Source organism: Marmota flaviventris, chromosome 7 (assembly GCF_047511675.1).
Source record: "Marmota flaviventris isolate mMarFla1 chromosome 7, mMarFla1.hap1, whole genome shotgun sequence".
Taxonomy (NCBI): domain Eukaryota; kingdom Metazoa; phylum Chordata; class Mammalia; order Rodentia; family Sciuridae; genus Marmota; species Marmota flaviventris.
The window spans coordinates 68,240,559-68,268,425 of record NC_092504.1 but is presented as its reverse complement, the minus strand read 5'-3'; the positions used below and the strand labels follow the sequence as shown (position 1 = coordinate 68,268,425).

At 34.4% G+C, this 27,867-nt stretch overlaps 1 protein-coding gene across 6 annotated transcripts in view; it reads left to right on the top strand.

Moving 5' to 3' along the window:
* Window positions 1-27,867, top strand: part of Wdfy3 (WD repeat and FYVE domain containing 3) — a 250,018-nt gene that overhangs the window by 194,856 nt on the left and 27,295 nt on the right. For 5 of the 6 annotated variants that reach the window (XM_027939797.3, XM_071614400.1, XM_071614398.1 and 2 more), the window contains 14 exons: window positions 221-298; window positions 1,788-2,015; window positions 5,059-5,112; window positions 7,299-7,467; window positions 10,068-10,231; window positions 13,337-13,485; window positions 14,591-14,711; window positions 15,789-15,874; window positions 17,631-17,711; window positions 21,091-21,145; window positions 21,404-21,523; window positions 24,061-24,178; window positions 25,097-25,203; window positions 26,507-26,660. In XM_027939797.3, coding sequence (XP_027795598.2) covers window positions 221-298; window positions 1,788-2,015; window positions 5,059-5,112; window positions 7,299-7,467; window positions 10,068-10,231; window positions 13,337-13,485; window positions 14,591-14,711; window positions 15,789-15,874; window positions 17,631-17,711; window positions 21,091-21,145; window positions 21,404-21,523; window positions 24,061-24,178; window positions 25,097-25,203; window positions 26,507-26,660 — 1,684 coding nt within the window. The remainder of the gene's footprint in view (window positions 1-220; window positions 299-1,787; window positions 2,016-5,058; window positions 5,113-7,298; window positions 7,468-10,067; window positions 10,232-13,336; window positions 13,486-14,590; window positions 14,712-15,788; window positions 15,875-17,630; window positions 17,712-21,090; window positions 21,146-21,403; window positions 21,524-24,060; window positions 24,179-25,096; window positions 25,204-26,506; window positions 26,661-27,867) is intronic. The other variant, XM_071614399.1, reaches the window with a different exon arrangement.

Below are 27,867 nucleotides of genomic sequence, written 5' to 3'. Positions count from 1 at the left end.
GGCAGCAAGCCCAGGGTGGAGGACAGCAGATCTGTGTCCACCACATAAGCCTCTATTAGATTGGTCATAATTCATCTTTCAGTATTTTCTTTTGTCTTCTGTAGTAGGCACTTTTGACAGCATTTTAACTGATTGTTCAGCATTGTTTTCAATGCTAGTTAAATTGTTTTTTCCAAGGAATTCTGTGAAATATTCAGACTCTTTTTCCATTCATTGTTAGGAGATTTCTCAGTGGATGTTTACTCATATCGCTGTTGTTCGTGACTTAGTAGATACACAGTATAAGGAATATCAAGAGGTAAGAATTCATAATCAAAGCAGTAGTGTGTTTTGCAATTCTTGGGTGTGCAAGGACTCTATTTCTCCTGATATTTTCCTACCTGTTTTATGATTATGTTGGTGATGATGAAATTAATTATTCTGACCATCAGCTGTTTTGGCCCTTGATTATAATATAGAAAAATTTGAATTTCCTATAAGTAAACTGCATTGAACAAAGCAACAAACAACTAAATTTTGATAAAATTCACTGCTGACATAATACACACCTTTGTTCCTAATAAAATTATAAAAATCATCCTTCTCTTTCTGACTTTTAACAAAGAGATTGTGAAAATAGGCATAAAACTCTCTGAAATGTTTCTTAAAATTGTAAAAAATTATGAGCAAAATGAAGTTCTTTTTTTACTACAAGTAAAAACTAAATTCAGCAAACTCATCTTATTGTATTCATAATTACTCAACAGCTTATTCTAAATATTCTGTTTACAAAGCATCTGTTCTAAATCAATCAAAAATTTATAAATGATTGGGGCTAAGGTTGTGGCTCAGTGGTAGAGCACTTGCCAACATGTGTGAAGCAATGGGTTCGATCCTCAGCACCACATAAAAAATAAATAGATAAAATAAAGGTATTGTGTCCATCTACAACTAAAAAAAAATTATAAATGATTAACTGATAATGTTTTATGGACATAATACTGGGTCCCTAGTATTATGATCCCCACAAGGAACATACAAGTACTGTTATGTAATTTCATGATTGTTCACTCAGTAAATTTTTACTAGTTTTTTATAAAAAGATCTTCAAGTTTAAATTGTATACTTCTATTCTGTGAATCATTAAGTAAATTAATTATAATCACCTAATGTTAAAACATTTTGTTTGGCAGATAGCAAGAATTTAGACCAAGTCATGAAAAATGGTGTGTCTAGGTCATTGACTAATAGAAAATGAATTTCCTTTTATTTTTATATGAAAATCAAGCTTCCTTTCGTGCTTTCATATTTATATTCTTTATCTAAAATTTTTGAAATGTTTACCAAGTTTCTGTTGGCTCTGTTTCTTGATCTGGTTTTCCTAGATTTCTCCCATATATGTCAGAGGAGTTATTTTATATTTTTGGAGTACAGGATTTATCCTTATCATACCATATATGTACTTGGTACAATTTTTACTATTTCAGTGTATTTTCATAAGTAATATTACCATCTTTCCTGTGCCAGAGAAATAAGTTCCTTCCACTTTCTATTCTAGTAATATTGCATATATTAACCTGTACCTGTCTGCAATTTACTTTATGCTAAAATAATCACCTTGGATCACCACAACCCCACATTCTCAGAGAATCATTAGTTTTTTACCTATAAATAAATGTACTTTTATGATACTGATTGAAATGTCATGGACTGCATTTGGTCCCAAATAATTAATTTTGTTGTCTGTAGGCTTTCCATTGTTAGTTATGCTTTTGCTTGAAAACCAACCTGAATTCTTTCCCCCATAGCGTCAGCAGAATGCTCTGAAGTATGTGACAGAGGAGTGGTGCCAGATTGAGTGTGAGCTGTTGCGGGAGCGAGGGTTATGGGGTCCCCCCATTGGTTCCCATCTAGACAAATGGATGTTGGAGATGACAGAAGGACCCTGCAGAATGAGGAAAAAAATGGTGCGAAATGATATGTTTTATAACCATTACCCCTATGTGCCAGAAACAGAACAAGAGACAAATGTGGCGGTAAGTATACAGAATTAAAATTCACAATACCTTTTTTGAGTCTTTCTCTTTATTTGTAAGCATTTTCCCGTATTAGGTCCATTACCTGCAATTGCTAATTTAGAAAATCCAATAGGTTATATTAAATTGATTGGGGTGGGGGTTGGGAGATACAGCAGTGTAACAAACAGGGAAATATAGTAAACATTGTAATACAGTAAATCACCAACTCCAGAGCCAGACTGCCTGGATATAAACCCTGGTACTACCAACTTACCATCTGGGGATGGGGCATGGAATCTCTAGATTTCTGTTTCCTTATTCCTGAAAAGGAAAAATAATATTCACCTCTTAGGACTATTAGAGGATTAAGTTAGTTAAAATTACCAAAGTGTTTAGAATTATATCAGTCACAGAATACATACCCATCACCTCTTGTTCCCCCATGCCAAACCCCTACCTCCATTTATCTCGTACTTATTGGTTCAGCCTGTCTAGATGCTATTTAGAATCAATGTATCTATCAGTAACAGATGGATAAAGAAAAGTGATATGTGGTGGAATACTATACTCAGCCTTTAAATAGAGGGACATCCTACCATTACCACAAACAGGATGGACCTGGAAGACATACTAAATGAAATATGCCAGACACAGGACAAATTCCATATGATCTCACTTAATGTGGAATCTAAAATAATTAAACGCAAGCCAAGAGTAGAATAGTGGTTACTGGAGGCTGGGGAGGTGGGGGATAAGGAAACGTTGGTCAAATAGGACAGAGTTTCAGTTAGACAAGAGGAATAAGTTTTTTGAACTCTATTTCTGAGCATAGTTACTACAGTTAATAGTTAATTTTCCAGTAACCTTAGTATTTTTGCCTTATCTGTATCTTTTTCTTCTTTGTTTATAAAAGTATAAACTTTCGTATCAGATTAAAACAAAGTAACTTATTCAGGGTTTGGGGTTCACTTATTAACATCAGCATTTTACCTAAGCCAAGGAGTTCCCAGCCTTGTGAAATCAGAACAAGTATGCATACACCATGTGGAACTTGTTTTTTGACAGATGGGTTACATATTGGACATGTAGAAGCAGTTGAGAAATGTTGGAGATACATTTAATTACACTAGGAGTGTGGAGGGAAAGGGGACACAGTTCTAAGAATGTAGAATTCATGCAACATACATAGTTCACATATAAGGCAAGTTAATCTGTGGGAATGAATTTTCTAAATGAATAATTGGGGTTTGGGTTTTGGTAGTTCAACATCTTGCAAATTTGAAAGGCCGTTAAATACCACATTTATCTTATGGAATATGCAATCCAGCAATGTTGAAAACAGAAAATATCAAAAAGTGGAAGCGTCTGTTAACCCACTGACTTAAGGCATAGAATTAAATAAATAGAACTAATGTGGTCTTGTGCCACATAACAATGTTTCAGTCAAAAATGGACCAAATATACAATAGTGGTCTCCTAGAGTATATTGCCTACTGTCATTGCAGCCATCTCAGTGTATGATGCTCTCAAAAGGATGAAATTGCCTAGTGGCACTTTCCTCAGACATGTTCCTGTCATTAAGTAATACGTGACTGTGTTCACAGAGCACAGTGAGCTGCTTATGCAGTTTCATTTAAATCTCATAGAGGCCCACTGAAATTCACTTCATATTACCCTAACTTAACAGATAAGAAACTGACCTAGAAAAGTTAAGAAACCCCTTTTCTAGATTTCTGTTGGGGCTATACAGTCAAAAATACAGTAAATCCCAAAGTTGGATTTGAGAATAGTAACTATAGTAACTGGTCCATTTTGTTCTATTGGTTTATCTCATTACCTATTCAGCAATTTATCTTATTTTCATGAATTTCAATGTGAGTTGAATGTCAAAAACATTTCTCTGTGCATATTATTAATTAGAGTTCAATATTTTTATAATTCTTTTTTGAGATAATTTTATATGCAATGAAATACACAAATCTTTAATGTACTATTCAGTAATTTTCTTTCTTTGTTTTTTAATGGTATATTTCCTGATGTGTTTTTGCCTTTAAAATACCTTTATTGTATTGTGGTCCTTCAGTAAGTTTTAGTAAATATGTATACTACATTTATGGCACCAAAGCCCTTCCCAAAATAGAGAACACTGACATGTATTTTAAAGATTATCCTTCAATATAGGTATAGTGTTTGCTTTTGAAGAGATTCATTAAAACCATGTGAAGTTTTTAAAAGTATGCCAGTGCTTGTTTTGCCTAAGAAAGCAAGGATCTGTGAAAACATTTGCTTTTCATGTGTACTGTACAGAATGGTAGAGCAGTCATCTGCAGATTTATACCATGAAAGAAAGAACACTTGAAGTCATTCTTGGCTGTGTATTGTCTCTGTAGCTACCTGTGTGTTTATGTGCATAAGCATAAGACAACATCTCTGCAGAAACTGCCTTCCTGATAATCAAGTGACTACCTAGCTCTTGGTTTGGGGACTGATGATTCTACCTTGTGCTTTCAGCCTTTCCTAGGTGGTATCTATAGAAATAGTCAAGGGAGTATAACTTCTTGGGCTTCAGGGGCAGGTGTATATTTTACTAACAAGCACTTAGTGCTCTTTGTGTGAGAGTGTATAGTAGATGGTAGCTTAAACCACACAGTTGCTCGGTTCCATCACAGACCTGGGGATGTTTGTAAGGAAAGGAAGATTGAAGACCCTCGCTAGCCAGAGGATAAATTAGTCAGATTGTGGGGGTTTTCCCTTTTGAAAACTACAGAGTTGCCTGTAAACCATCCATGACAGTAGTATCCTGTGCCATTTAAGAGTTTGTTCCGTTCACTAGTACTCAGACTTTTGAAGTTTTTAAGATTTAGTTAAAACTACTTCTGATCAAAGAGAAAATAACCACAAGATACTGATTAGATTGAGCTGCTGAGATACCATGTTCATTTCCTTTGAGTGAATGAGTACATCTTCCATACTTTGTGCAGTCCTAAAGAAAATTTTATTTTTGTGTTCTTCTTTATGTATTTTTTTTCTGATGTGTCTGTACTTAATACCCTGTTTTCAGTCTGAGATCCCAAGTAAACAACCTGAGACACCTGATGATATCATTCCTCAAAAGGTAAAACACAAATTACCACAAAAGAGTGCAAACTACTCGCAGTTTTTTTGTTTTTCTGTTTTGTTTTGTTTCGTGCATGGTAGACTGGACTAACTTAACAGATTGACTTTCAATTTGTTCTAAGTTCCTAAGAGTTGAAAAGTTGGTGTCATTCCTGCTGATAAACCCTGTTACTCTTTCTAGGCTTTGTTCTAATTAGCTCTTTCTGGGGTTTGCCTGCTGCTCACTAACAGGCTGAATAGTCACTGTTTTCACTGTAAAGTATGTCTGGCTTCATGCATAACTAACATATCACGAGGCATGTTAGTAACGGGCAGCCTGGCATCTTCAACTTTTTTATTTCAATTATTTAATTCTTATAGATATTTTGAGAATGTAGGAATATCCATTTTACAATTATTGTTTCACTGTTTCAAGGAACTAATGGAAACTATGTAAGATTGCTGTCTAAATTACGATTTTAATTTATTTTAGTTGGTATATAAAAATTTGTCTTTTTTATTTTCTGGAAAGGTTCAATACATAATTCAGTAAAAAAAAAGAAAAGTGTACCTCAAATTATTTTTGAAAAAAATCCTTCTAGGTCCAGTTTATATGTGTGTATGAAATCAGTAAAAAAGCAGATGTTGTCCCACGTCTATTAATTCATTGTCTTGCCCATCGCTAACTATGCCATCATCTTGTTAAATATCAACAGTTTTGAGTTGAAGATGATTATCATACCTCATAAAAGAATTGTTATGGTACAAAGTGTACTGCCATTTTTTCATTTAAAAAAATATTGCACTGATCTTATTAATTTGCACATCAGTTTGATCCTACCATGGTGTAATATTATTTTACATCATTTTAATACTTTGCTAGGTCATGTAATATTTTTCAGTTTTCATTAGCTGCATATCATCCCTCAGTTTGTTTGCAGCTCTCTTAATTCTGTGAGACTTTACCTGAAGCTAAAAGAAGAGTAATGTGGTTTCAGTTAGGTATATTTTTATCCTAAATTGGTTCAGTATTTCAGTATAAATATATAACCCAACTGGACATCTTTTGCATTATAGTTGGAAATCCTTTTAAAAGGAAGGGAGGCAGTTGCTCAAAATAAATACATATTGACTACTCAAGTTTGAAGAATATGAGATAGTAGAATATTTTTAATTAGATATTCATAGCAAAGGAGAAGAAAAATAATACTTAGAAGAGGAAGGTTGAAAAATATGTTTCAAATTCCATTCATTATTTAAAAATCTGGGTTTAATTCAAATTTTAAGAATCTACATACATATAATTTTCTTCTCTGTGATTTTAAATGTTGTAGGATATTTTAGACCTTACTCTCTTATTATTCATGATTTAAAGAACCTGGCTTTAGAATAAAGATAAATTATTTTTTTTAAAAAAATAATAAAATTCTTATGGCATGCGTATTCCAAAACATGAATGAAATCTTATGTTTCTTAATTAATATCTTAACCAAAATGCACTTCTGTATGTTCCACTATACTCCTTATCTGTATATTTATAGATCATATTCTTTTACACAACCAACAAGAATGTTTTAGCAAACATTCAGATTTAGTTAGAACTAAATTGGGAAGTAGCAGCTCATAGTAGAGGTTAACTAAAAAACGCCATCTGCAGTGAAACTACTTGCCTCTGTTGAGTCAGACCTCAGAAGGGGGTGTCCATTTCCAGGGTTCCAGAGAAACCTTGCACTATGGGGAATGATAAGCAGTTCTGATTCTCTCCCTTCAAGTATCTGAGGCAAACACTTCCAACTGGAAGGTGGCCCTACCCACCTAATTTCTTACTTTACTTGTGGTGGAAGTAAAGAGCAAAGTTCCAGGCTCCTCACAACCCATATGGCACCCCTGCAGCAGGATGCCCTTCAGTAATGGAGGTTTTCAGATCCATCAGGGCATACTGTACAGATCTGGAAATTCTGTTTCTGTTTGTCAAAGAACAAAACTGTTAATATTGTTATTTATGTATATTATTTAAAAAATTAATGAAATTTTAAAACAGAGAAACATAACCCAGAAGTCTTGTGAATTTATTGTGAATCATCAGCTAAAAGCCCCTATCAAAGGGAACACAAAGACATCTTGACAGCATGCCTTTTCTCAAGAAGTTTGTGTTTTAATTCTTGGAGATAATTTTCTGAGTCATATTCTTTTGTTATTTCTTAGAAACCTGCCCGATACAGAAGAGCCATAAGTTATGACAGTAAAGAATACTACATGCGACTGGCCTCTGGCAATCCAGCCATTGTCCAGGATGCCATAGTAGAGAGTACCGAAGGTGAAGCCACTCAGCAAGAGCCAGAGCATGGTGAAGACACGATTGCTAAAGTCAAAGGTCAGCTTTCCTCTTTGATTCTGATTAAAACACATTTGGTGCATTGCTTATATATCTACGTGAAAACATGAGCAATTTTAAGGGCCAATGTGAGAAGTATTTGCACATATTTTACCAACCCATCCTTCTTAAAAGCTGACAAACAGAAACAGATAATTTCCAGGTTTGTACAATATGTTCACTGACTTGTGTGGCACCTGATATTTTAAGCAAAAGCCCTGATAACTAAATAAATATATAAAATAATAACCACTAGCCCAGTATGATGGCACATGCCTATAACCCCAGCTACTCAGGAATCTGAGGGAGGAAAATTGCAATTTTGAGACCAGCCTGGGCAACTTAGCAGACCCTCTCTCAAAATAAAAAATTAAAGGGCTGAGCATATAGCTCAGTGGTCAAGCTCCCCTTGGTGTAATTCACAATACTGAGGAGGAAAAAATGTAGTTTCACTAGTATACCTTAGCCAACAATATGAAATAATGGTTTTTCTTCCTATGAACTGAGAGAGAGAATCTCAAACATAGACTTCAGGAACTTGGTAGATGATGAATTTGACTAAAATGGCATGGATTGTTTTCATTTTATAACTTTATATATATACCTTTAACCCAAATGCTGTCTTCCTCCTTCCTAAAGTTTTTCCGTGATCTGTACCTGAACAAATCTTATCCAGTCTTGAAGACAGATGAAATATCAAATTGTCCTCAGAAACCTTTTGTAATTTCTCTGTTCACTGACAGCACTTTGCTTATAAATCTCTTAAGCAGGATCAGTGAGTTTTCATTGCTGTACGTGTTCCTGTAATTAGTGACTCTTTCTCAGAGCCAGAGATTCCCTGATAGCTTTTGGCAGACGTCTGACACAAAATGGGGATTTAATCAATATTAAATAAGTAGATCAATCTATTGTTTTAATTTTTTTAGATCACTGATTGACCATAAACTCAAAAGTCTTCTCATTTTCAAAAAATAAAACTCTGGAATATAAATTTAGAAGTTTTAATTGAAAGGTTTTAAATTAAAAGCAGGCAGATTAAAAATAAGTTTTAAAATCGTTAGTAAATTAAAAATGAGTTTCAGGTCCTATTATTTTAAAAAAATTAATCATATACAACTGTTTCCACAAAAACTGCCATCTTAAATGGTGTTTTACTTTCCCCAGTATTATAACTTATCTGTTCTCCTATGATGATTCTGACTTACTGAATATTTCATAACTGATCTAATATCGTCATAGAATCTGTGAAACTTTTAGTAAGTGAACAGAAGTTAAAGCCTTCTAATTTTGCTGACATGACACCAGCAAAGTTATAGAATTAGGTTCAAAGTGTTAGTTCCTGAATATAAGCCAAATTATAATTCAGTTAGACTCCTGTTTGGGTCATTGGCACTTAACTTCTCTGGCCTGATTTTCCTTCTGTAATTGAACTAACATCACAAATATTGGTGTAATATTACAAGATGTTATACTACACATAGAGTTGAAAGTTTTGACTCATTAACCTAAAAATAATTTCACCTTTGCAGATGTTCTCATCAGGATTTTCTCTTTCCTGAATAGTGACTGTACTCTTTTGTATATGAAAATAAGGTTCTTGTCAAGGCAAAGCAAACCTCTGATAACTAATGTTCAAAAGATAAGACTCCTAACAGGCTGATTTATACTTTTCCAAAATGATTAGAGCAATCATTACTGACAGCTGTAATATTATTTTTGATGGTGTAATCGAGGAATATTTTAATTAATGTTAATTAATTACATATTAATTAAATGTGTGATTTAGAGTGCATTTGAGACCTTCCCGTACTTTGGAATCTCACTGGTTACCATCATCCTCCTTTTATGATTTTTTAATATAGTTATCAATCTTTCGCATTAAAGTATTTCCTTAATTTGAAAATAAATGATCTGTTCCTGAATTATAAAAAATTCTGTTTCTATTCTCTTTGATTCGTTTTGACTAAATTTATTGATGCATGAAAAAATATACCATTTGTGAAATGAGTCCTGACCAATGTTCATGAGCCTCCAAATAAGTGGGATCTCTTATGTTTATAAGTTGCTATCTTTATTTTTATGCCAGAAATTGACCATTTATTATTTATTCATGACATCCCCTTAGTGGCACTGGTCTATAAGCAACACAGTTTTATTAATTATGCTAAACTCTGTTTATCTTACTGAGAATTTACTGTGCAATAATCATAATACTAAGCACTTTACATGAATTACCTCATTAGTCCTCCAACAATCCTCTGATGTAGATACTATTCCTATACCACTTTTATAAATAAGAAAACTGAGGTTCAAAAGGGGCAAATAATTTTCCAAAGTCATACCTCCCAAGCCTTTGCTGCTAACCACTGAGCTGGGCTGCCTCTCTGTACCTTCCAAAGTTCTCTCAAATAACCTAACTTCCTTCCACAAGGCCCACCCAAAGGATCTACCATCTCCCAGTAGCACCAAACTGAGAACCAAACCTTTAACACGAGGGCATTTGAAGGCCCATAGTCAAACCATAGCAGACTACATGAGACTACTTCTCCCCTACATGGTCCCTACAATATCACATGGTCCTCTTGGTTATTATACTGTAGGTCTGGTCAAGCCTCCTCTAAAACGCTCTCGTTCTGCACCTGATGGAGGAGATGAGGAGAACCAGGAGCAACTACAAGACCAGATTGCTGAGAGCAGCTCTATGGAGGGGGAGGAAAAAACAGACAATGCCACCTTACTGCGCCTATTAGAGGAAGGAGAAAAGGTACTGTGCTTCTAAAAAGTAAGGATTGTATTTAAGTAACATTATAAGACAAGTTGGTAGAGTGGTTGTAGAAAATAAATATTTTAGCCTCTGGAGTGAAATACAGTACAAAGAAAATTTGGGGTTCTGTGTGCCACCTCTTTCATGTTATGAGGGGTTTCCTGACCTGTATATATACACTATTTTAACAATATAAAGTTTCATCAAATATTGTATTAACCCTTGATGCCTAATTCAGTCTCTTCCTCTATAACCTTTATTAGACTACAGCTCTTGCCATAATGGTTTGTTTCTTGTCTAGGTAAATAATCCACTCAGTAATCTGTCTTCATTTTTTTCTTCTGCATTTCTATACATCTAATTACCACCTACAAAAGAGCTTCAGCCAATCCACTATTATCTCCAGTCTTATACTTAAGCCATGTTCTCTTTTACTCACAGAAGACTGTGATACATTCTGTTTCTCTCAACCTCCTCCATCCTGTCCACTTTTTGAGGCTAATTTTACTGAGCCCCTAAAGCATTGTATACCTTGTAGTTCCTTATTCCCACCATATTTTTATTTTTTTTTTGATATTTTTTGAGAGAGAGAGAGTTTTAATATTTATTTTTTAGTTCTTTCTGCGGACACAGCATCTTTGTTTGTATGTGGTGCTGAGGATCGAACCCAGGCCTCACGCATGCCAGGCAAGCGCACTACTGCTTGAGCCACATTCCCAGCCCCCCACCATATTTTTAAACTCTGTACTCGTATTTTTTCCTCCCAAAATGACCCTCTCTCACATGTGTAACCTCTATTCTCCTGACTGTCATCTGTTCATTATTTGAATGTGTGTAAGTCTCATATGCAAGAAGCCTTTCTATCTGCTTTGCCAGCACAAGCTTGTCATTCTGTATTCTCTTTTCATAATTATTTATTCCTGTCTCTCTTTTCTCCTGAATGGTGAGCCCTTATAGGCAAGCATTATTTTTCCTAACCCACCTCCTTATTTAGTTCCAGTCACATGAAAGATACGCAATAAACCTTCAAATAAAAGAATAATTTTTTGGATAAACAAAGGGAAAGAAGGGAGGAAGGAACTGACTTTTTAGTGAGTATTACCTTAAAAGAATGTCCTTTTTGCTTATTATGTTAGATCTTGGTGTATAACTATTGAGATCAAACCCACTAAGAAGTAGTAATCAGAAGTTGGAGTATAATTAAAACATTTCTGTTCACAATATGCCCTGATTAATCCTCAGTTAAAATATACAGAGAACCAATCATGTAACTGTAAAAGCATTTTAGGTAGGAATGAAGCACAAGAGAGGCTGCTTGGGGGTCCTGGAAGGGGGAGGGGATTCCTGTGCCTTAATCTGAATGTTACTGGCTCACTACACTGTATTTTTAGCATTTAAAACTTTGTATCAAAGTGTACACTTATGAAATAAACATTTTTTCTGTGTGTGTACATATGTAGATATTATACTGCAAATAGAGTTATTTTAATAGTACATCAGGGGGCTGAGGGTATGGCTCAGTGGTAGAGCACAGATCTAACATGTGTGAGGCCCTGGGTTCAGTCCCAGTACCACCACCACCCCCAAAATAAGAGTACATCAAGATTTTCTCTCTTACAGTCTACCCTTTTATGATTAAAATGATTCAAATGTGGCAATGAACACTGACTTCCATTTAGATGTTTTAGAAAATTTATTGCGATGCTTTCCTTTTTAGAACTTTTGTTTACTTTTTTAATTATATTTTAATTGACTAATTTTATACATTTATGGAATACAATATGATATTTAGGAGGGGTCTAAAAATATTATAAAAAGATTCAATCAAGCTAACTAACATATCCATCCCTTCACCAATTTATAATTTTTGTGCATGGTGAAAATGTTAAATCTACTTTAGCAATTTTGGAATATCTAATGCACTGTTATTCACCTTGGCCACTGAGTAGTGCAGTAGCAGATCACTAGAGCTAACCCTCCAGTTTAGATATAATTATTTACCCTCTGATCAGCATCTTTGCTCTTCCATTCTTGTCCCTGCAACCTCTGGCAGTCAACTTTTTATTCTCTGTTCATTAAAAAATTATTTAATCTCATGAATACAACTTTCGCTCTGATTGCTTTAAGTTTGAATAGTATAGCAAGTGTATTCAAACTGACATTTATTTGACATTTGTTTGACTCTGATTTAGTTGCTGATTTTTTTTCCTTTGATTCTTGTTGAACTGAGTTTAAACAAGAAAGAATTTTTACTAAGAATTAGATATTGCCCTTTGAAAAGAAAACAATGCTTACATTGAGAGATTTAGTAATTCCTCCTCCTAGGAGGAAAATAGAACTTCTGCCAAGTTTGACTTTTTACAATGGCACAACAGTCTGCCAGGGAGGCAAGATCCAGGTGGGGAGTAAATTAGGACAAATTCCAGTTGCAGTCCCAGGGAGTGTTATGGAAAAAGAGGAAAGTGAACTATGTGGAAGAGAGGACAGCCAGAAATTCCTAACATGGCTATGTACATGATCTCACATAAGTTTCAAAACAAGCCAATGATGTGGATTAGAAATTTATAAATGAAAACACAGATATTCAGAGAAATTAGAGAACTTGACCAAATCTACAACTGTGAAATGAAAAGACTGGGAATTTACCCAGAGTTCATAGGCCCTGCAGACCATTCATACTCCGTATCATCTTTTCTCACAAAGGGCACATCTTGTCCTGATCTCCTTACCATGAATGCCAAGCTTCTTGTATCTGCTCCAGGATGGCAGAGACCTCACCTAACTTGTTTCTCACTTGTAGAACCTAATACATAATATGCCAGTACACATGTTCATATTCAGTCTCTCACTGAATACTAGAAACAATAGAGGGCACAGGTGGAATACATGCATGGTGGATGATGTGAATGAATGGTTGTTTGCTTTTACTGAAGTCACTTGCAAAAAGACTATAATCTTAGGTGGATTCTTCTTAATGCTTAAACTCAGATTTACTGTGCTTAACTCACACACTACTATAACAGAATAAGCAAAAAGAAGAAGAAATAAGTTATCTGGACTTTCTTTAAAAGCTACATTAAAGAATATTTGTGGCTTGCTTCATAGATCCAGCATATGTACCGTTGTGCTCGAGTCCAGGGCCTAGATACCAGTGAGGGGCTGCTACTTTTTGGTAAAGAACACTTTTATGTGATTGATGGATTTACCATGACAGCAACGAGGGAAATAAGAGATATTGAAACTTTACCTCCAAAGTAAGTAAATGAATGAAGAGACACAAAATGCAACTATCTTTGTAAGACAGAAAATATATTTGTATATTTTCCTTTTAATACAAAAACTGTATTCTATAGAATATTACCTCTCAATTTGTGTGTGTGTGTGTGTGTGTGAGAGAGAGAGAGAGAGAGAGAGAGAGAGAGAGAGACTGTGAGAGAGATTACATATTCTCAGGGCTAATTCTGTTTTGTCAAGGTAATTAAAAAATTTTACCTCATGAAAATGAAAACTAAATTTTATTTCTGTGCCTTAATAGCATTGTACACCAAGTTACCTATCTTCCAATCTATGTACTTATAAATTTATTCTGAATTTGTAGATTGTTTAGTTTTCTAAGTGTCAGTACATACAAAGTTGTGCAGAAAAATGCAGGTGGCTCCAGATGCTATTATAAATGAAAGTATTCCAGAGTATCATAGAAGCAGCATGCCAGAAGCTCAAGCAGGGAAAGCTGAGGTTCATCCATTGTCCAGATTTTCTGGTGCTAGTGCCAGGATAGATGATAGTGGGTAAACAGAAAACTCAGAACACTAAGCCAGAGGAAGAAAAGAAGCTAAAGCCTTGGACAAACCATAAGCTTTTCCCTTTCCTTTAACATGTTGAATACTTAATACTGTGATATACAGACATGGTCTCTGTAGTTCATACTTAAAATAATTACTTTCTTAAACAGTCAAGAGCTGCATTCTGACTTTCAGGGCCCAGCATCATATGGAAATATTAAAAATCATGTTTTGTGACTATTGATGTAAAAATATATATATTAAAACATCTTCTTTACCTAGGTTTTGTTCTGATTTTGAAAGAAATTTAAACTTTTTGGAGTGCCAAAAGTTTGTGAAAAGTTGATCCTGATAATATTAAGAGAATTTTAAAAATTATATTCATCAAAGGGGCTTTTTTGTGTGTGTGCCAGATAGCTAACAAATTATTCTTTTAAAACATACCTTTAACTGAAAATTCTGATATTGTTCCCCTTCTTATTCATTTATTAAAAATAGTACACCCTTTTTGAGCAGTGAATTTATTTCTTCCTAGTTTTTTTTATTTATTTATTTCCTTTCTCTCTGCTGCTTATAGTATGCATGAACCAATTATCCCTAGAGGAGCCAGGCAAGGGCCCAGTCAACTCAAGAGAACATGCAGCATTTTTGCATATGAGGATATCAAGGAAGTTCATAAAAGGAGGTATCTCCTACAGGTGAGATGATTTAGTGGTACTAAACATTTTGTTAGGTGTCTTTGTTTGGAAGATATTTTTAAACTGATATGTGCTGTTAAAATTCTCTATAGAGTCCACATTATTCTTTAGACAAGCTCAGGTCACATGAGTGCATAACTCCGTATAATGTACCTCTCCCTTTTTAAGTGCAACCTAAAATGTGTTATCTTTCTGGTTCATCTTTCCCTGAAGTTTTCTAAATCAACATTTTAATTGTCTTTTGTCACCTGAGGCCTGGTTGGGGAGGGAATAATAACGCTTGGAGTTGTGGGTTAGCTGGAAATGAAAGTCTGAAAAAGTTATATCAAGAAATAAAGTAGAAGACGCAGAAAATATTTTTTAAAGCAGGGGCTTGACAGGTGAAAAGACCTGATGGGTCTGATTCTAACAAAGGGAAGCCTGTTTGAAACACTCCAGAGTAATTTATTGTGAGGAGGAGTTCTTCAAGGTAAACAAGAAGGAAAGGCTGTGTGGAAGTTGGCCTGGTTGGGGACTTATCACTTGCCCAGTAATTCTTCCTCCTCCAGGCAGCTGGCCCCACAAGGCTAGTTGGGGCACTGGTATCTCTCTCTACTTCCAGGGAGTTGCCTTTGAACATAGGACTGTCTAAGCCAATAAATTCTGTGATGTCACACAATTCTCTTTGAGGAGGAGATTTGCCAAGGCAACGAAGCTGTCTCAGATTGGTGAGATTACAGCAAGAGTTCTCCGAGGGGCAGCCTCCACTTAGACATGGCTTAGACAAGCCCACAATTTATTAGCAGCTTCCAACAGTCTTTTAACATAAAAATCATTATTTCTTCCACTATAATTTTAGAAATTTATAATTTTATAATTACTTTGTTTTTCATTCTATTTTCAAAGTTTTTCTAAATAAATTGTGTAGAATAAGAAAAATCTTTTATTGTGTAGTTTAGTCTACAAAGAATTCATGACTCCCAAAATGTTCTTCAGTCAAGAAATTAATTTCTTTAACACTGTAGAAATGTAAAAAATTATATATAATCTTATTTATGATATGTTTTATCCTAATGTTTTTCTCTCTGATCATTTCAGCCTATTGCAGTTGAAGTTTTCTCTGGTGATGGGCGAAATTATCTCCTTGCTTTCCAAAAAGGAATTCGGAACAAAGTCTACCAAAGGTCAGGTTTAGTAGGAATACTTTGTATGCCATCATGGGAAGAGGTGGGGGGAAACTATCACCAACCAGTTTAGCTAGTTTTTTTTAAAAAAATCTAGAATATAGATCAGGGAATCAGCATCTTTGAAGAATATGTTTGTTTCATTTCTGCCAGCCTCTTAAAACTTGATCCTTCTAACTAGTTTTTAGAATGATAGAATTCTATTGGGAAATACCATTTTTCCATCCTTACAGTAGAGATTATCATAAGTTACTTTTAGCTCTAAGTCTTATGTCTTTAAATATAAAAGGATGATACTAGCTTAAGGCTTCCTTCGTTCGCCAAAATGAAGACAGTACCTTTCATTGCTATTATGTGCAGGGACTGAGTTACCCTAGAAATTATATTCACATGAGGCTCTTCTCTGACCTTGGAAGGGAAATTGGATACCTTTATTCCTTTAAAAGTAGCATAGTCAAATAAAGCTATTGATCTAATCTAAGCATATTTTATCTTTATCATCCTATATTTAAATTTTACTTTTTTAAAGAAAATAGTATGTGATTGTGGTACATAAAGATAATGATGGATATGCAAGCAATAATACTTTCATGAACTGATCACAGAGATAAGAGACTTCTCTTACTTTTTGAAGGGTGAAATAGGTCCTGGCATTTGTGTTTAAATAACTTCCATGCAGGATAACTAATATCATGTAGCACTGCATATCATTGCTGGACAGTACAGTAGTGCCCACTTACCCACAGGGATACATTCCAGGATATTCCTCAGAGGCCAGAAACTGTAAATGAAACTAAAGCCTTACATATTCTTTGGTTTTTTGCTATACATCCATATTTGTGATAAAGTTTAATTTACAAATTAAGCACAATAAGAGAATTATAGCAATAACTAAAATAAACTGGAACAATTATAATAATATATTATAATAAAAGATGTGTAAGCTTATAAATTGTTTATTTCTAGAATCTTCCATTTAATATTTTGGGACCACAGTTGACCTGTGGTAACTGCAACTGTGGAAAGCAGAATTGCAGATAAGGGAGGACTATAGTAATATTACCTGTGAACACATGTGAAATGTGTTCTTCAAACAATGTGCCTAGAACTATTGATTAGTAATCTAGAATTCTGTTCACATAGGAGAACAGTTAAGGAAAGTGACTGAGATTCACTTTTGCTTATTTATCTTGTCAGTTTCTAAAGCTGATACTAGGAAGTTATTTATTCCTCATGATTATAAGCTGCAGTAAAGAGAAATATCTGTGCATATGTGACATTCATGATCCACAGCCATTCCAGGAATTTTCCCATAGTTCTCTTTTGCCTTTAAAAAAATTATATTGACATGAGAGCAGCTCTGAGAAAAAGTTTCTTATGGTATCACATAAAAGTTATGTCTTTATGTATCTTCATTTCTTTAGTGAAGTCCCTTTTTTATCATTTGTTCAGCTATCATCATTATCTACCATCATGTGAATATTCAGTTGAATTCCCTCATTAAATATTATCAAGGTGACTCAGTTCCTGAAAATCAATTTTAAAACCCATTGGGTGTCATGACAGCACAAGTAAAAGGCTAAAATCTGCTGTGGACCTTTATATTTTGTGTTTTAATTATTATCTATTCCCTTTTCCTGGGAAATGGGAGGGTCATTGCAGTAATGGAGATGTACATGAATCATCCATTTTTAAGCTTTCATTAGATTGTCACTGAGACTTCATTTGCAATTTTATCTGTTTCTAAATTTTCCAGGTTTTTGGCAGTAGTGCCATCTCTAACTGACAGTTCAGAATCTGTGTCTGGGCAGCGGCCGAACACTAGTGTGGAGCAGGGGTAGGTGGTGAGCTTCTTGCACATTTTAGTTAATCATAAATTTAAGATGACTTGTATCTGGAGAGTAAAATTTAACTTATTTAATAGTGTTTCTATAGCCCATGGTGGTTGTAGAAATGTTTTAAATACTGGAAACTAGAAGGAAAAGAAAGAAAAACATACGTAATTACTTATTCAAATTATTGCACACATTTTTATCAGTACCCTTTCTAATCTTTTAGGATACATATGTTGTTAGGCATACACTTGAATTTGTACTTTGAATACAAGTATTTATTCTGCTTCTATTTAGTGCTATATTTAAATATTTCCCCCATCTTTAAAAAAGTCTTCAGAAGCATAAATTTTATTCATAAATTTTATTTTATTTAACCTGTTCATCAGATGTATAAAACATCTTGGGTTTTTTGTTTGGTTTGGTATTTTATATTGAACCCAGGAGCACTTTATCACTGAGCTACATCCTCATTCCTTTTTTTATGTTGAGTCAGGATCTCACTAGATTGTTGAGGGTCTCACTAAGTTATTTAAGCTGGCCTTGAACTTGGAATTCTTCTGCCCCAGCCACCTTAGTCACTAGGATTATAAGTGTGTACCATCACTCTGGTTTTTCTGGATATTTTGTCTTTATGGATTTTCTTATTATGATACTAGAAATGTGATTCCTCATTATTTTGTAGGATAGAGTCCCTTTTAGTATAATAAAGTTTATGAATGTTAAGGCTCTTGATTCTGATATTCATAATAATTATACGAGTTTATTTTCTACCATTATTAGACAGGTTTGCTTTGTCCCTATAATACTTGCCAGATTTGTATGTTAATTTTTAAAATCTTACTGGTTTAACATTCATTCTCATTTTTAGATATATGTTTAATTATTAACAAGCTTGAACTCCGTATATGTTTATCATTCTAATCATTGAAAATCACACAAATCTTTTGCCCATTTTTCCTTTGAGTTCCTATTATCAATTTACGAGGTGTTTTTCTGTAATAAAGTATTTATTTTTCCTTTGCTTCACCTATTTGTGACAAATTGCCAACTTTCCTTTCTCTTTTGCTCTCTGACATTTAAATTTAAACTTCTGTCAGGATATGTGGGGTTGGAGCACTCCTATATTCCTAGTTAAATAGGAGGCTGAGGCAGAAAGATCCCAAGTTCAAGACTAGCCTCTGCAATTTAGTGAGACCTTGTTCTAAGATTAAAATAAAATAAAAAGAGCTGGGGGGCTGGGGTTATGGCTCAGTGGTAGGGTGTGCACCTTGTATGTGTAAGGCCCTGGGTTTCTCAGCACTGAATATAAATAAATAAAATAAAGACCTATTGACAACTAAAAGAATATTAAAAAGTGGGGGGGGGGGGCTGGGGACATAGCTCAGTCCTCAGTACCAGAAGTAATAATTAATTAAAATTTATATTGTTATATATTCAGACCTGTCGTTGGTTCCTTTGTGCTATTAAAGTTGCTTTTAATCTTAGTAAGTCTCTCTGAATGAGATACCCTTTTCAAGAATTCATATATCTAGCTCTATTTGCAGTTATTCAGTCACTGGTATGTCTTTGCATTCACTGGAAAAGGAGCCATACAGTTCTTTTGTGTTGAAAACTATAATTATTACAGTATGCATGAAAATGACTTAAAAATTTATTAGAAGGACTGGATATGTAGCTCAGTGGTACAGTGTTTGGCTAGCATATAGGAGGCCCTGGGTTTGGTTCCCAGTACTCAAATTTTAAAAAACAATTTTTTTTTTACTAAATATTCTGTAATTTGTAAATAAAATTTTATTCCAATACTTATACATCTAATTACATTAAATTAATGTATTTCTCTTAAAGTTGTTGCTTTTATTTTTGTTTACTCAGCAAACACAGGTACTCAAGATAAAAGTTTTTGTTAACCTCAGAAACATGTTCAGTCCCAAATCATTTGTCATGGTGTTAACATAAATACAGAAAGTAAAAAGTTAATTGAGGCTTTTTTTTCTCCTACTTTTTTTAAAGCCTCAGTTTGCTTTAAGGAAACTGCTTTTGAAGTAAGCAAAATGCTACTACTTTTACCTGCTAAAATTATCTTAAACTTGATATTCCTTAATTCTTACTACCTTCTATGCTGAGTTAGTAGTTCTTAAAGAACTTTTAAGAGATCAGAGGTCAGAAGCAGAAATGTTTTCCTTACTTCACTCTTCCTTTTTAGTTGTTTTCTGTCTTACAAAACTGAGGAGTGATCATAACTTCTTCCAGAGAGACTATCCTGCATCTTCAATTTGCCTGCTTAAAAGAATTCATCTAGAAGTAGAAAGTGGTGTTTTGTCCTATTGAGCTAGATGTGTCTATGACCTAAGGCTTACAAATCTGCTGGTTCCCTTTCAGATAATAAAGAACATAGTTAAATACTTTACTTTTTAGTGCCTTGACCAGTTTTTTTTTTTTAATATTTGGTAGTTATGAATGGACAGAGTATCTTTGTTTTGTTTACTTATTTTTATATGGTGCTGAGGATCAAACCTAGTGCCTCACATGTGCAAAGCAAGCTCTATGCCAGTGAGCCACAACCCCTGTCCTTGACCAGTTATTAGTTATTAGTATTATAAAGCTGATGAATTTTAAATACGGCTTGATAGTATTCTAAGAAAATTTGCTATCAAAAAAGCCATATATAAATTTTAAATGACCTGAACATCAATTAATTTCCTCTCATAAAATATTCATATTTTCATTCACTTACTCAATATTTCTTAAGAGATACACTTGGCTGGGATTGTGGCTCAGCGGCAGAGTGCTCGCCTAGCACATGCAAGACCCTGGGTTCGATCCTCAGCACCACATAAAAATAAATAAATAAATAAAGATATTGTGTCCAAATAACAACTAAAAAAATAAATATTAAAAAAAGAGATATAATGTGTACCTACTATGCATAAAATATTGCATAATTTCAATTATACCATTAATGTCTTTGGATCTGTTTATGTGGGATTATAATAAAAAGTAGAAAAGTTGGATTAGATCAATTTTTTTCCAGATATTTTGTCCATGACCTCTACACTTTAAAGTGTGTGTGTATTTATTTATTTATTTATTTATTTTTGTGATATCACTATCCAGTACATACAATTGAATCATTAATACAGAAAACACTTTCCCTTAGTATATGTCATGACTTCTGATATTCTTTTACTTCAGTTCATTGCATGTTATTCATATTTTAAAATTCTTATCATAACCCTCTAAAATGATTTTATGACCCATTAGTAGTTCCCCTGTACTTTGAAAAATTCCTGTACCAGCTGACCCCAAATTTTAAATTCTATAATTGCTGAGATTTAAAACTGTATTACCTGCAATTTATTTTATTCTGTGGTAATTTTTTAGATCTGGGCTGCTTAGCACATTGGTTGGAGAGAAGTCTGTGACTCAGAGATGGGAGGTAAGTTAGTGACTATAAATTTCCTCAGTAATTTTTTAGGTCAAGGATCTAAGTCATACAACTTTTGGCTGTATGAAGAAGATGTACACCATAGAGAAAATTGTCTTTTTGTTTTTTTAGGGGAAAAAAATTGTTTTGATACTCTGAAATCTATTAAAAACCAACTATCTGTACCTCATTTGCATATAAACTTTTAAAAAGTGAACCAAGTATAAATAATTGACTGCTGTAAAATGAATCTTTATTATATTTTCCAAGAGAGGTGAAATCAGCAACTTCCAGTATTTGATGCACTTGAACACTTTGGCTGGCAGATCATACAATGATCTCATGCAGTATCCTGTCTTTCCCTGGATCCTCGCAGATTACGACTCAGAGGTAAATCTCAAATCACTTTGCCTAAGTGAAATACATTCCCCCCCAAAAAATTTAAAGATAATGCACTTGCCCAAATATCTTATTTACTTTGTAGTTTAGTGTTCTCTGTAGGTACAGGCATTTACTTCAAGAGGATGAGTAGTGTTTTAATTTGGACATACAATATAAAAGATTTAAATAATTGATCCACTTGGGGGTGTTGAGCATTAATTCACATGCCCATTCACTTTTCTTAAGCATTAACTAATGGTTTCCATTAGTTAATGTCAAAACCATTGTGTAGTTTGAATTGTTTCTATAAATATTTGTGAAGTGACTCTTCTTCAAAATATTCCTGCCATGAAAAACAAATTTTTGTGTACTTTTCTAAGAAGTCTTGGGAGAACATTTCTAACAATTAAGCATGTACACGACTTAGGGATAAAAGTCAGTATGAAGATAAATAGAAATGTTATCTTTCCTCTCTTCCTTCGCCTTCTGTCTTACCAAGACCTGATTAGCTCTGAAATGAACTAGTAACAGGATAAAAAAAGAGAAGCTTGGCCCTTGATAGACAAACAAGAAAAGGAAAAAAAAAAAAGATTAATTACTCCTAAAATTAAGAAACTCATTGGACCTTTTCATTCATCAGAATAAGAACTGCTTGTATTGTCAGAATTTTTATACATCATCATATTAGGGAAAAAGAAGAAAGCTTCTGTCCTCAGAAAATTTTAATGTAATGAAAGAACAGAAGTCAACCCTACCTTCATGGGTGTGAGTACATTTGATGTGTGAATCCCTATAGGGCATGTATAGTTAATATGCATATCTATACATATTTGGGTGAATAATGTAATTATGGAGAAGAGGAAGTCAAGAGTAAAGATGGATAAAATGAAACTTTTTTCTTTAAGTTATCCAAGGAAATATAGAAGAAAATAGAGATTTAAAGGGGGCAGGAAGTTCATAAATAATGCATTTTTATGGGGAGGGAGTGAGGACTGTATCAAACTATCTAAGAAGAACATTACTAAACCTTTAATTCTGGTCCTGATGTTCCAGGTATAGTTCCAATCCTTACTCCCCATATCCCCATCTCAGGAAGTAGCACGCTGTGGCAGAGGAGGTCTACCTTTCAAACACCTTTTAGCATCTTCCTTCATCAATATTGTTTATGTCTCATTTTAGGTCGATCACAACAGCCTTCTGACTGGATTCCTGCTTTGATGTTCTCTTCCCTCACTCCATCCAGATTCAGAAACATAAATCTAATCAAGTCATTTCTTGTTTAAAAAGATTCAGAGACTGAGTTAGCAGCCTCAGTAGCCTTTCCAGATAGCTTCTATATAGCCCTAGTGTTCTCCCAGAACTGCACTCCTGAAATACCTTAATGTTCCTCAGTAGCTTTCCCATGCCTGGAATTTTCCACCATACATCTTATATCTTTCCTCCACCTAGAGATACACCTTGCCACCATCACTGCACCTCTCCAGACACACTCGTACATCACCTCTGTGAAGGGGAGCCCTTTGCTCTCCCTGTCCTCTGCTTCTATTCCCACACTGCCTTGCAGTTGGGTGTCATGGCAATTTCTTCCCCTTTTTAATCATGGTACTTTTTTTCACAGTGTATTGTAGTCAGGCTATTTGACCTTATTCAATTGTAAGGTCCTGAAGACATAGTCATCCTATATATCTCCTCAAATCCCAACACCTAGAACAATGGTTGTTACTTAGTGTACACTTCAGTGTTTATTGAACTAACTATAATTGAGATACTTTTCATGTAGACTTGAAGAGGAAAAATGGAATAACTTGACTTACACTGATCAGAGTGAATCAGTTTCCCCTTCCTAAGGTTTTTAAAATACAAGTCTGTCATGATGTCCTCTAAAAAGGACACATATTGAAAATTCCACAGGCACATATTTCAAATTTCTACCTTTAAAGCACTCAGGGAGTAAATATTGGTTTCCTTTTACATAAGTGATTTAGATCAGCTAGAGATGAGCTTTTAAAATAATCTCTGGTAGTCTCAAAAAGTCCACCTCATTTGGAAGTCACTTGATCTGGTATGATGATGTTTTTTAAAAGGAAGGAGCTACTGAGTGCTTCAGCTAATATCACTTCTAGATCCTTCTAAAAAGAAAATACTCAGAAGTAAAGCTGTTGGGCACCAGGGAGTGGGGCACTGAGAGGAGAGTTGTCAGGTGATACGGGTGACAGAGGATAATGAAGAATTACAGCTCTTGTGTCCACAGTCTCCTGCTGGCAAGAACTGGAAACATTTTTTTTTCTTTTTTCCCCTCCCCAAAGTCTGGATCCTGAATGCCTTCCAAAGCAGTTGTCTTCAAACTGAGTCAGTTAACAAAATGCCATGTGCCTGACTGCAAAGTGTGGAGAAACACCACACGCAGCATGGTTTTGGAGTCCATTTTGCCTGTTCATCCAACAAATGCATTTATAAATCATCATTGTCCACTACAGCCACTGTATCAAAGTTGGTCAGAATACAGAGTTCTAGTAACTTGCGTTGGGTTTTGTTTTGTGTTTTAGGAGGTAGATCTTACTAATCCCAAGACATTTAGAAACCTGGCTAAGCCAATGGGAGCACAAACAGATGAACGGTTAGCTCAGTATAAGAAGCGTTATAAAGACTGGGAGGATCCTAATGGTAAGTAACATTTTCTTGTCACTGGACCTTGTACCTAAGATTCAAAAATAGGCCTTTATTTAATGATCTGACAGATTTGAAGTCTTCCTCAAGTTACTTACATATCATTATATATGGTGTATATATACACTTATATATATGTAAATTATTAGAGTAGAAAAATCAGATTTTTGCATGCTGTTATGGCCATGCCTAGGAGGCATTTATAGCAAGTTCTTCAGAGTACCAACCAAAACCTGAGAGTACCAGCCAAAACCTGAGTGTCTGCTTTGCCTTTGGCAGAAACTTCCCATCATAATCTGCCCCTGTCTCTAATCATATTTAGTCCAAGAAATACATTTTGATTTATTGGCTTTCTTTTAATTTTATTGAAGGACTTTTTGAAATCCTTTTGCATTTAACAAAAAGAAATTAACTGCTTTCTTTAATTAAATGATTCATTTGTTATTTATTGTGTTTAATGTTTATTGTGTTTTCACTTCAAATAGACCAAACAAAGGGGAGAAACCCTGAGCCTATTAGTGTATGTGTCTGGATTCTTTCCACTTTCCTCCCTTTTTGCCAAAAAGGTTATATATAAAAATACATAACTGCAAAGCCAGAACCTGATAAAAATTAGCTATAAATCAGTGTTCTCCTCTAGTGAAGCTGGTTTGCTGTTAAGGATTAGCTCTTTAACAATAAGCTTTGAGAACCAGCCATTGAATTATACTTACTTTGGATTATTGCCAAAGACATTAAGTGAGGGAACAGTGGTGTCTTTGTGAAGTTTTCCTGCTACAAATGCCAATAGCTAACTACATTTAGTGTAACAGTTCACAAACACATTTGCTAGCATTTCCAAGTCTGTTGATTAATATCAATTTTATTTTTCATATTTCCTCTTTGTTTTCTATTATGCTTGAACATCTGGAACAGGAGAAACCCCAGCGTACCACTATGGAACCCACTATTCATCTGCAATGATCGTAGCCTCATACCTTGTAAGGATGGAGCCTTTCACACAGATATTCTTAAGGCTACAGGTAAAACCTAAATTTGGAATTTGACCATTCTATTCAAGTCTTCTTTCCTTTAAAATGCATTGTCTTGCCTTATAGAAGCCTATGAAGTTTTAGTAGCAAAGTAGTCAAACAGATTTAAATAGAATTTTGCTGGACCTAAAAAGAGTGATATATCCTAACTCATTTGGTGTCTTCTTGATTATAATTGCATTCTCTTTCATTCAGTCATCAAGTATTTACTGAATGCCTACTATGTGTTAGGCACTGTTTCAGGTACTTGGAAGACTGTCAGTGAAGAAAGATGCCTTATGGAGTTTCTAGACCTCAGTTGAGAGAGACAGCCAAACATAATGAATGAGTAATCTGTAAAGTGTTTTAGAGTATGATTAAAGGTATCAGGAAAATATATATACATTAGGTAAAGTGGGGAGGGAAAGGGCTTAAAATGGAGTAATGGGAGTAGGCCTCCTCTGAACAAAAACCTCAGTGAGGAGAAGGAGTTACTCCTACATACACCTGAGGGAGGTGTGCTCTGAGTAGAAATAGAGCCAGAGCCTCAGAAGAAGGTGTGTGCCTGATGTGTTTGGAGAAATAGCAGGGAGGCCCTTGTGTTCAGAATGGAGTAAGCAAATATGAGAGTCACAAGGGATGAAGTGAGAAAGGAAAGAGGCCAGGCTGGGGCAAGTCTTAGCTGTCATGGGCTTTGGCATTTTCTCACAGTAAATACCATGTTCATTAAAACACACAGGGACCAGTGTGACTGGAGAAGGAAGGTAGTGTATCTATGAGGCCGCAAAAGACCCTTTTGTCTTTCAACTTGTTTCATCAACCTGTAACTTTCCTATCACCTTTCCTAATTCTCCACTTAATTCTAATTCCCAGTTCAACCACATGTGATTGAATTGTCATGTTAATTTCTAAAATTAGCCAAGTATATGTATAATAACTTGAATATTTCCAACTATAAATGGTTTACATTAGACCTTCTTTCTTAGAAGGGCATCATCAAATTATGGAAGTATTTATATTTCCTTACAGTCTTGTCCTGTCTAAAAACTAATATTTTTAAATGACTTTTTAAAAATCTTTATATTTATATTTCACTTTGATTATAAAACCAATCTATTGAGCATCCTTTGTAAGGAGTACTCCAAAGAGACTAGGTTTTCTTTTGTGATTTTAAGTTTCATGTATTTAACATAGGATGATGCGAGATTGAAATGTCACCAAACATATTTGAGGTTTTTAAGCCCTTGAACTTGACAGAAGCTGTGAGGTGGGAATGGTTCTCTAATAGAGAGGTGCCTTCTCATTCTGCCCACAGGGTGGCCACTTTGACCTGGCTGACCGGATGTTTCACAGTGTGCGCGAGGCCTGGTATTCAGCATCAAAGCACAACATGGCAGACGTAAAAGAACTTATCCCAGAATTTTTTTACTTACCAGAATTCCTGTTCAATTCCAACAACTTTGATCTAGGTACGTAGAGCTGTGTTAGGAATGTTAGCCAGGCAAAGAATAGTAGAAACAAGTCACTTCTGAAGATTGTCTGCCCCATGCATTAACAAGAAAAGATTTCCTTATACTGTTAGTTGCTATTATTTACTATAATTGGATGAATGTAATTAAATATTTTAAAAAGCACGTTTATTCCCCCAAAATGCTGTTTCAAACCTAGCGTTCTAGAGACATTTATAAATTGAAACAGATTACATCAGACGTTTAGAATTTTGTTGTTCTAGTGAAAACAGTCGTAAAGTTAAGTTTTGAAAATTATGACCATTGAAACCCATTAGTAGTCAAGAATCTAAATTTTTATGTATTGTTCTAATCGTGTGTGTGTGTGGCCTGAGGTATTTTTGTTTTAATGTGTTTCAAAATCAAATTTCAAAAACTTTAAATGAATCCCTTTTCTTTATCCTGTTAGATCCTATTTTGTAGAAAAACAGTATAAAATCACCATTTATAAAAAGGAGAGAAATTTCATCAGTAGTGTCTCTTATATTCTTGGCAGTTAGAAGAAATAAATTTGACTTTGTTTAGAGTTTCTTAGAATACAATTTGAATGATCTGTGCTTTTGAGTATTTCTTTTAAAACATATCAGAATTCCATTGCTTGTACTTTAGAATATTTCTGCCACATTTTGTACTTTTTTTTTAATATACCCTACATTTATTGTTTTTAAGAGTTAAGCATATAAATCATTACCATCTTACCTCCAAATTTTCATTAACAGGGAAATATTCCTATCTTTTACATTTTATAATTTTTGTTTTTAAATTTTTCAAAATTAACTTTTATTAACTGTCCATTAGCAGGTATAACTGTGTGGAATGGGATTCAATAAGAAATATTGTAAGACTTTCAGTATTCCTAGGAAAAGTCCTCATTAACTCTGATTGGGCCTGGAGCTCACTCTTGGGCAGGAGTGGAATAGATGGTCAGTAAGCAAAATAAACAGATGTGTACACATGAGTACTTAAAAATGAGTACACCTGAGTGCTTTCTTATGTTCACTTACAACATCACTTGAAGAATGCTGCATTCCCTAGAGATACCACTTTCAAAGAAACAAATACGGAGAGGTGCAAAAAGAAAAAGATCCCTCGAATTTTCTATAATCTTTGAATCAGTTATGATGATCTATGTTGCAAAGTGTTTCAATCAGACCACTTACAAACCCAA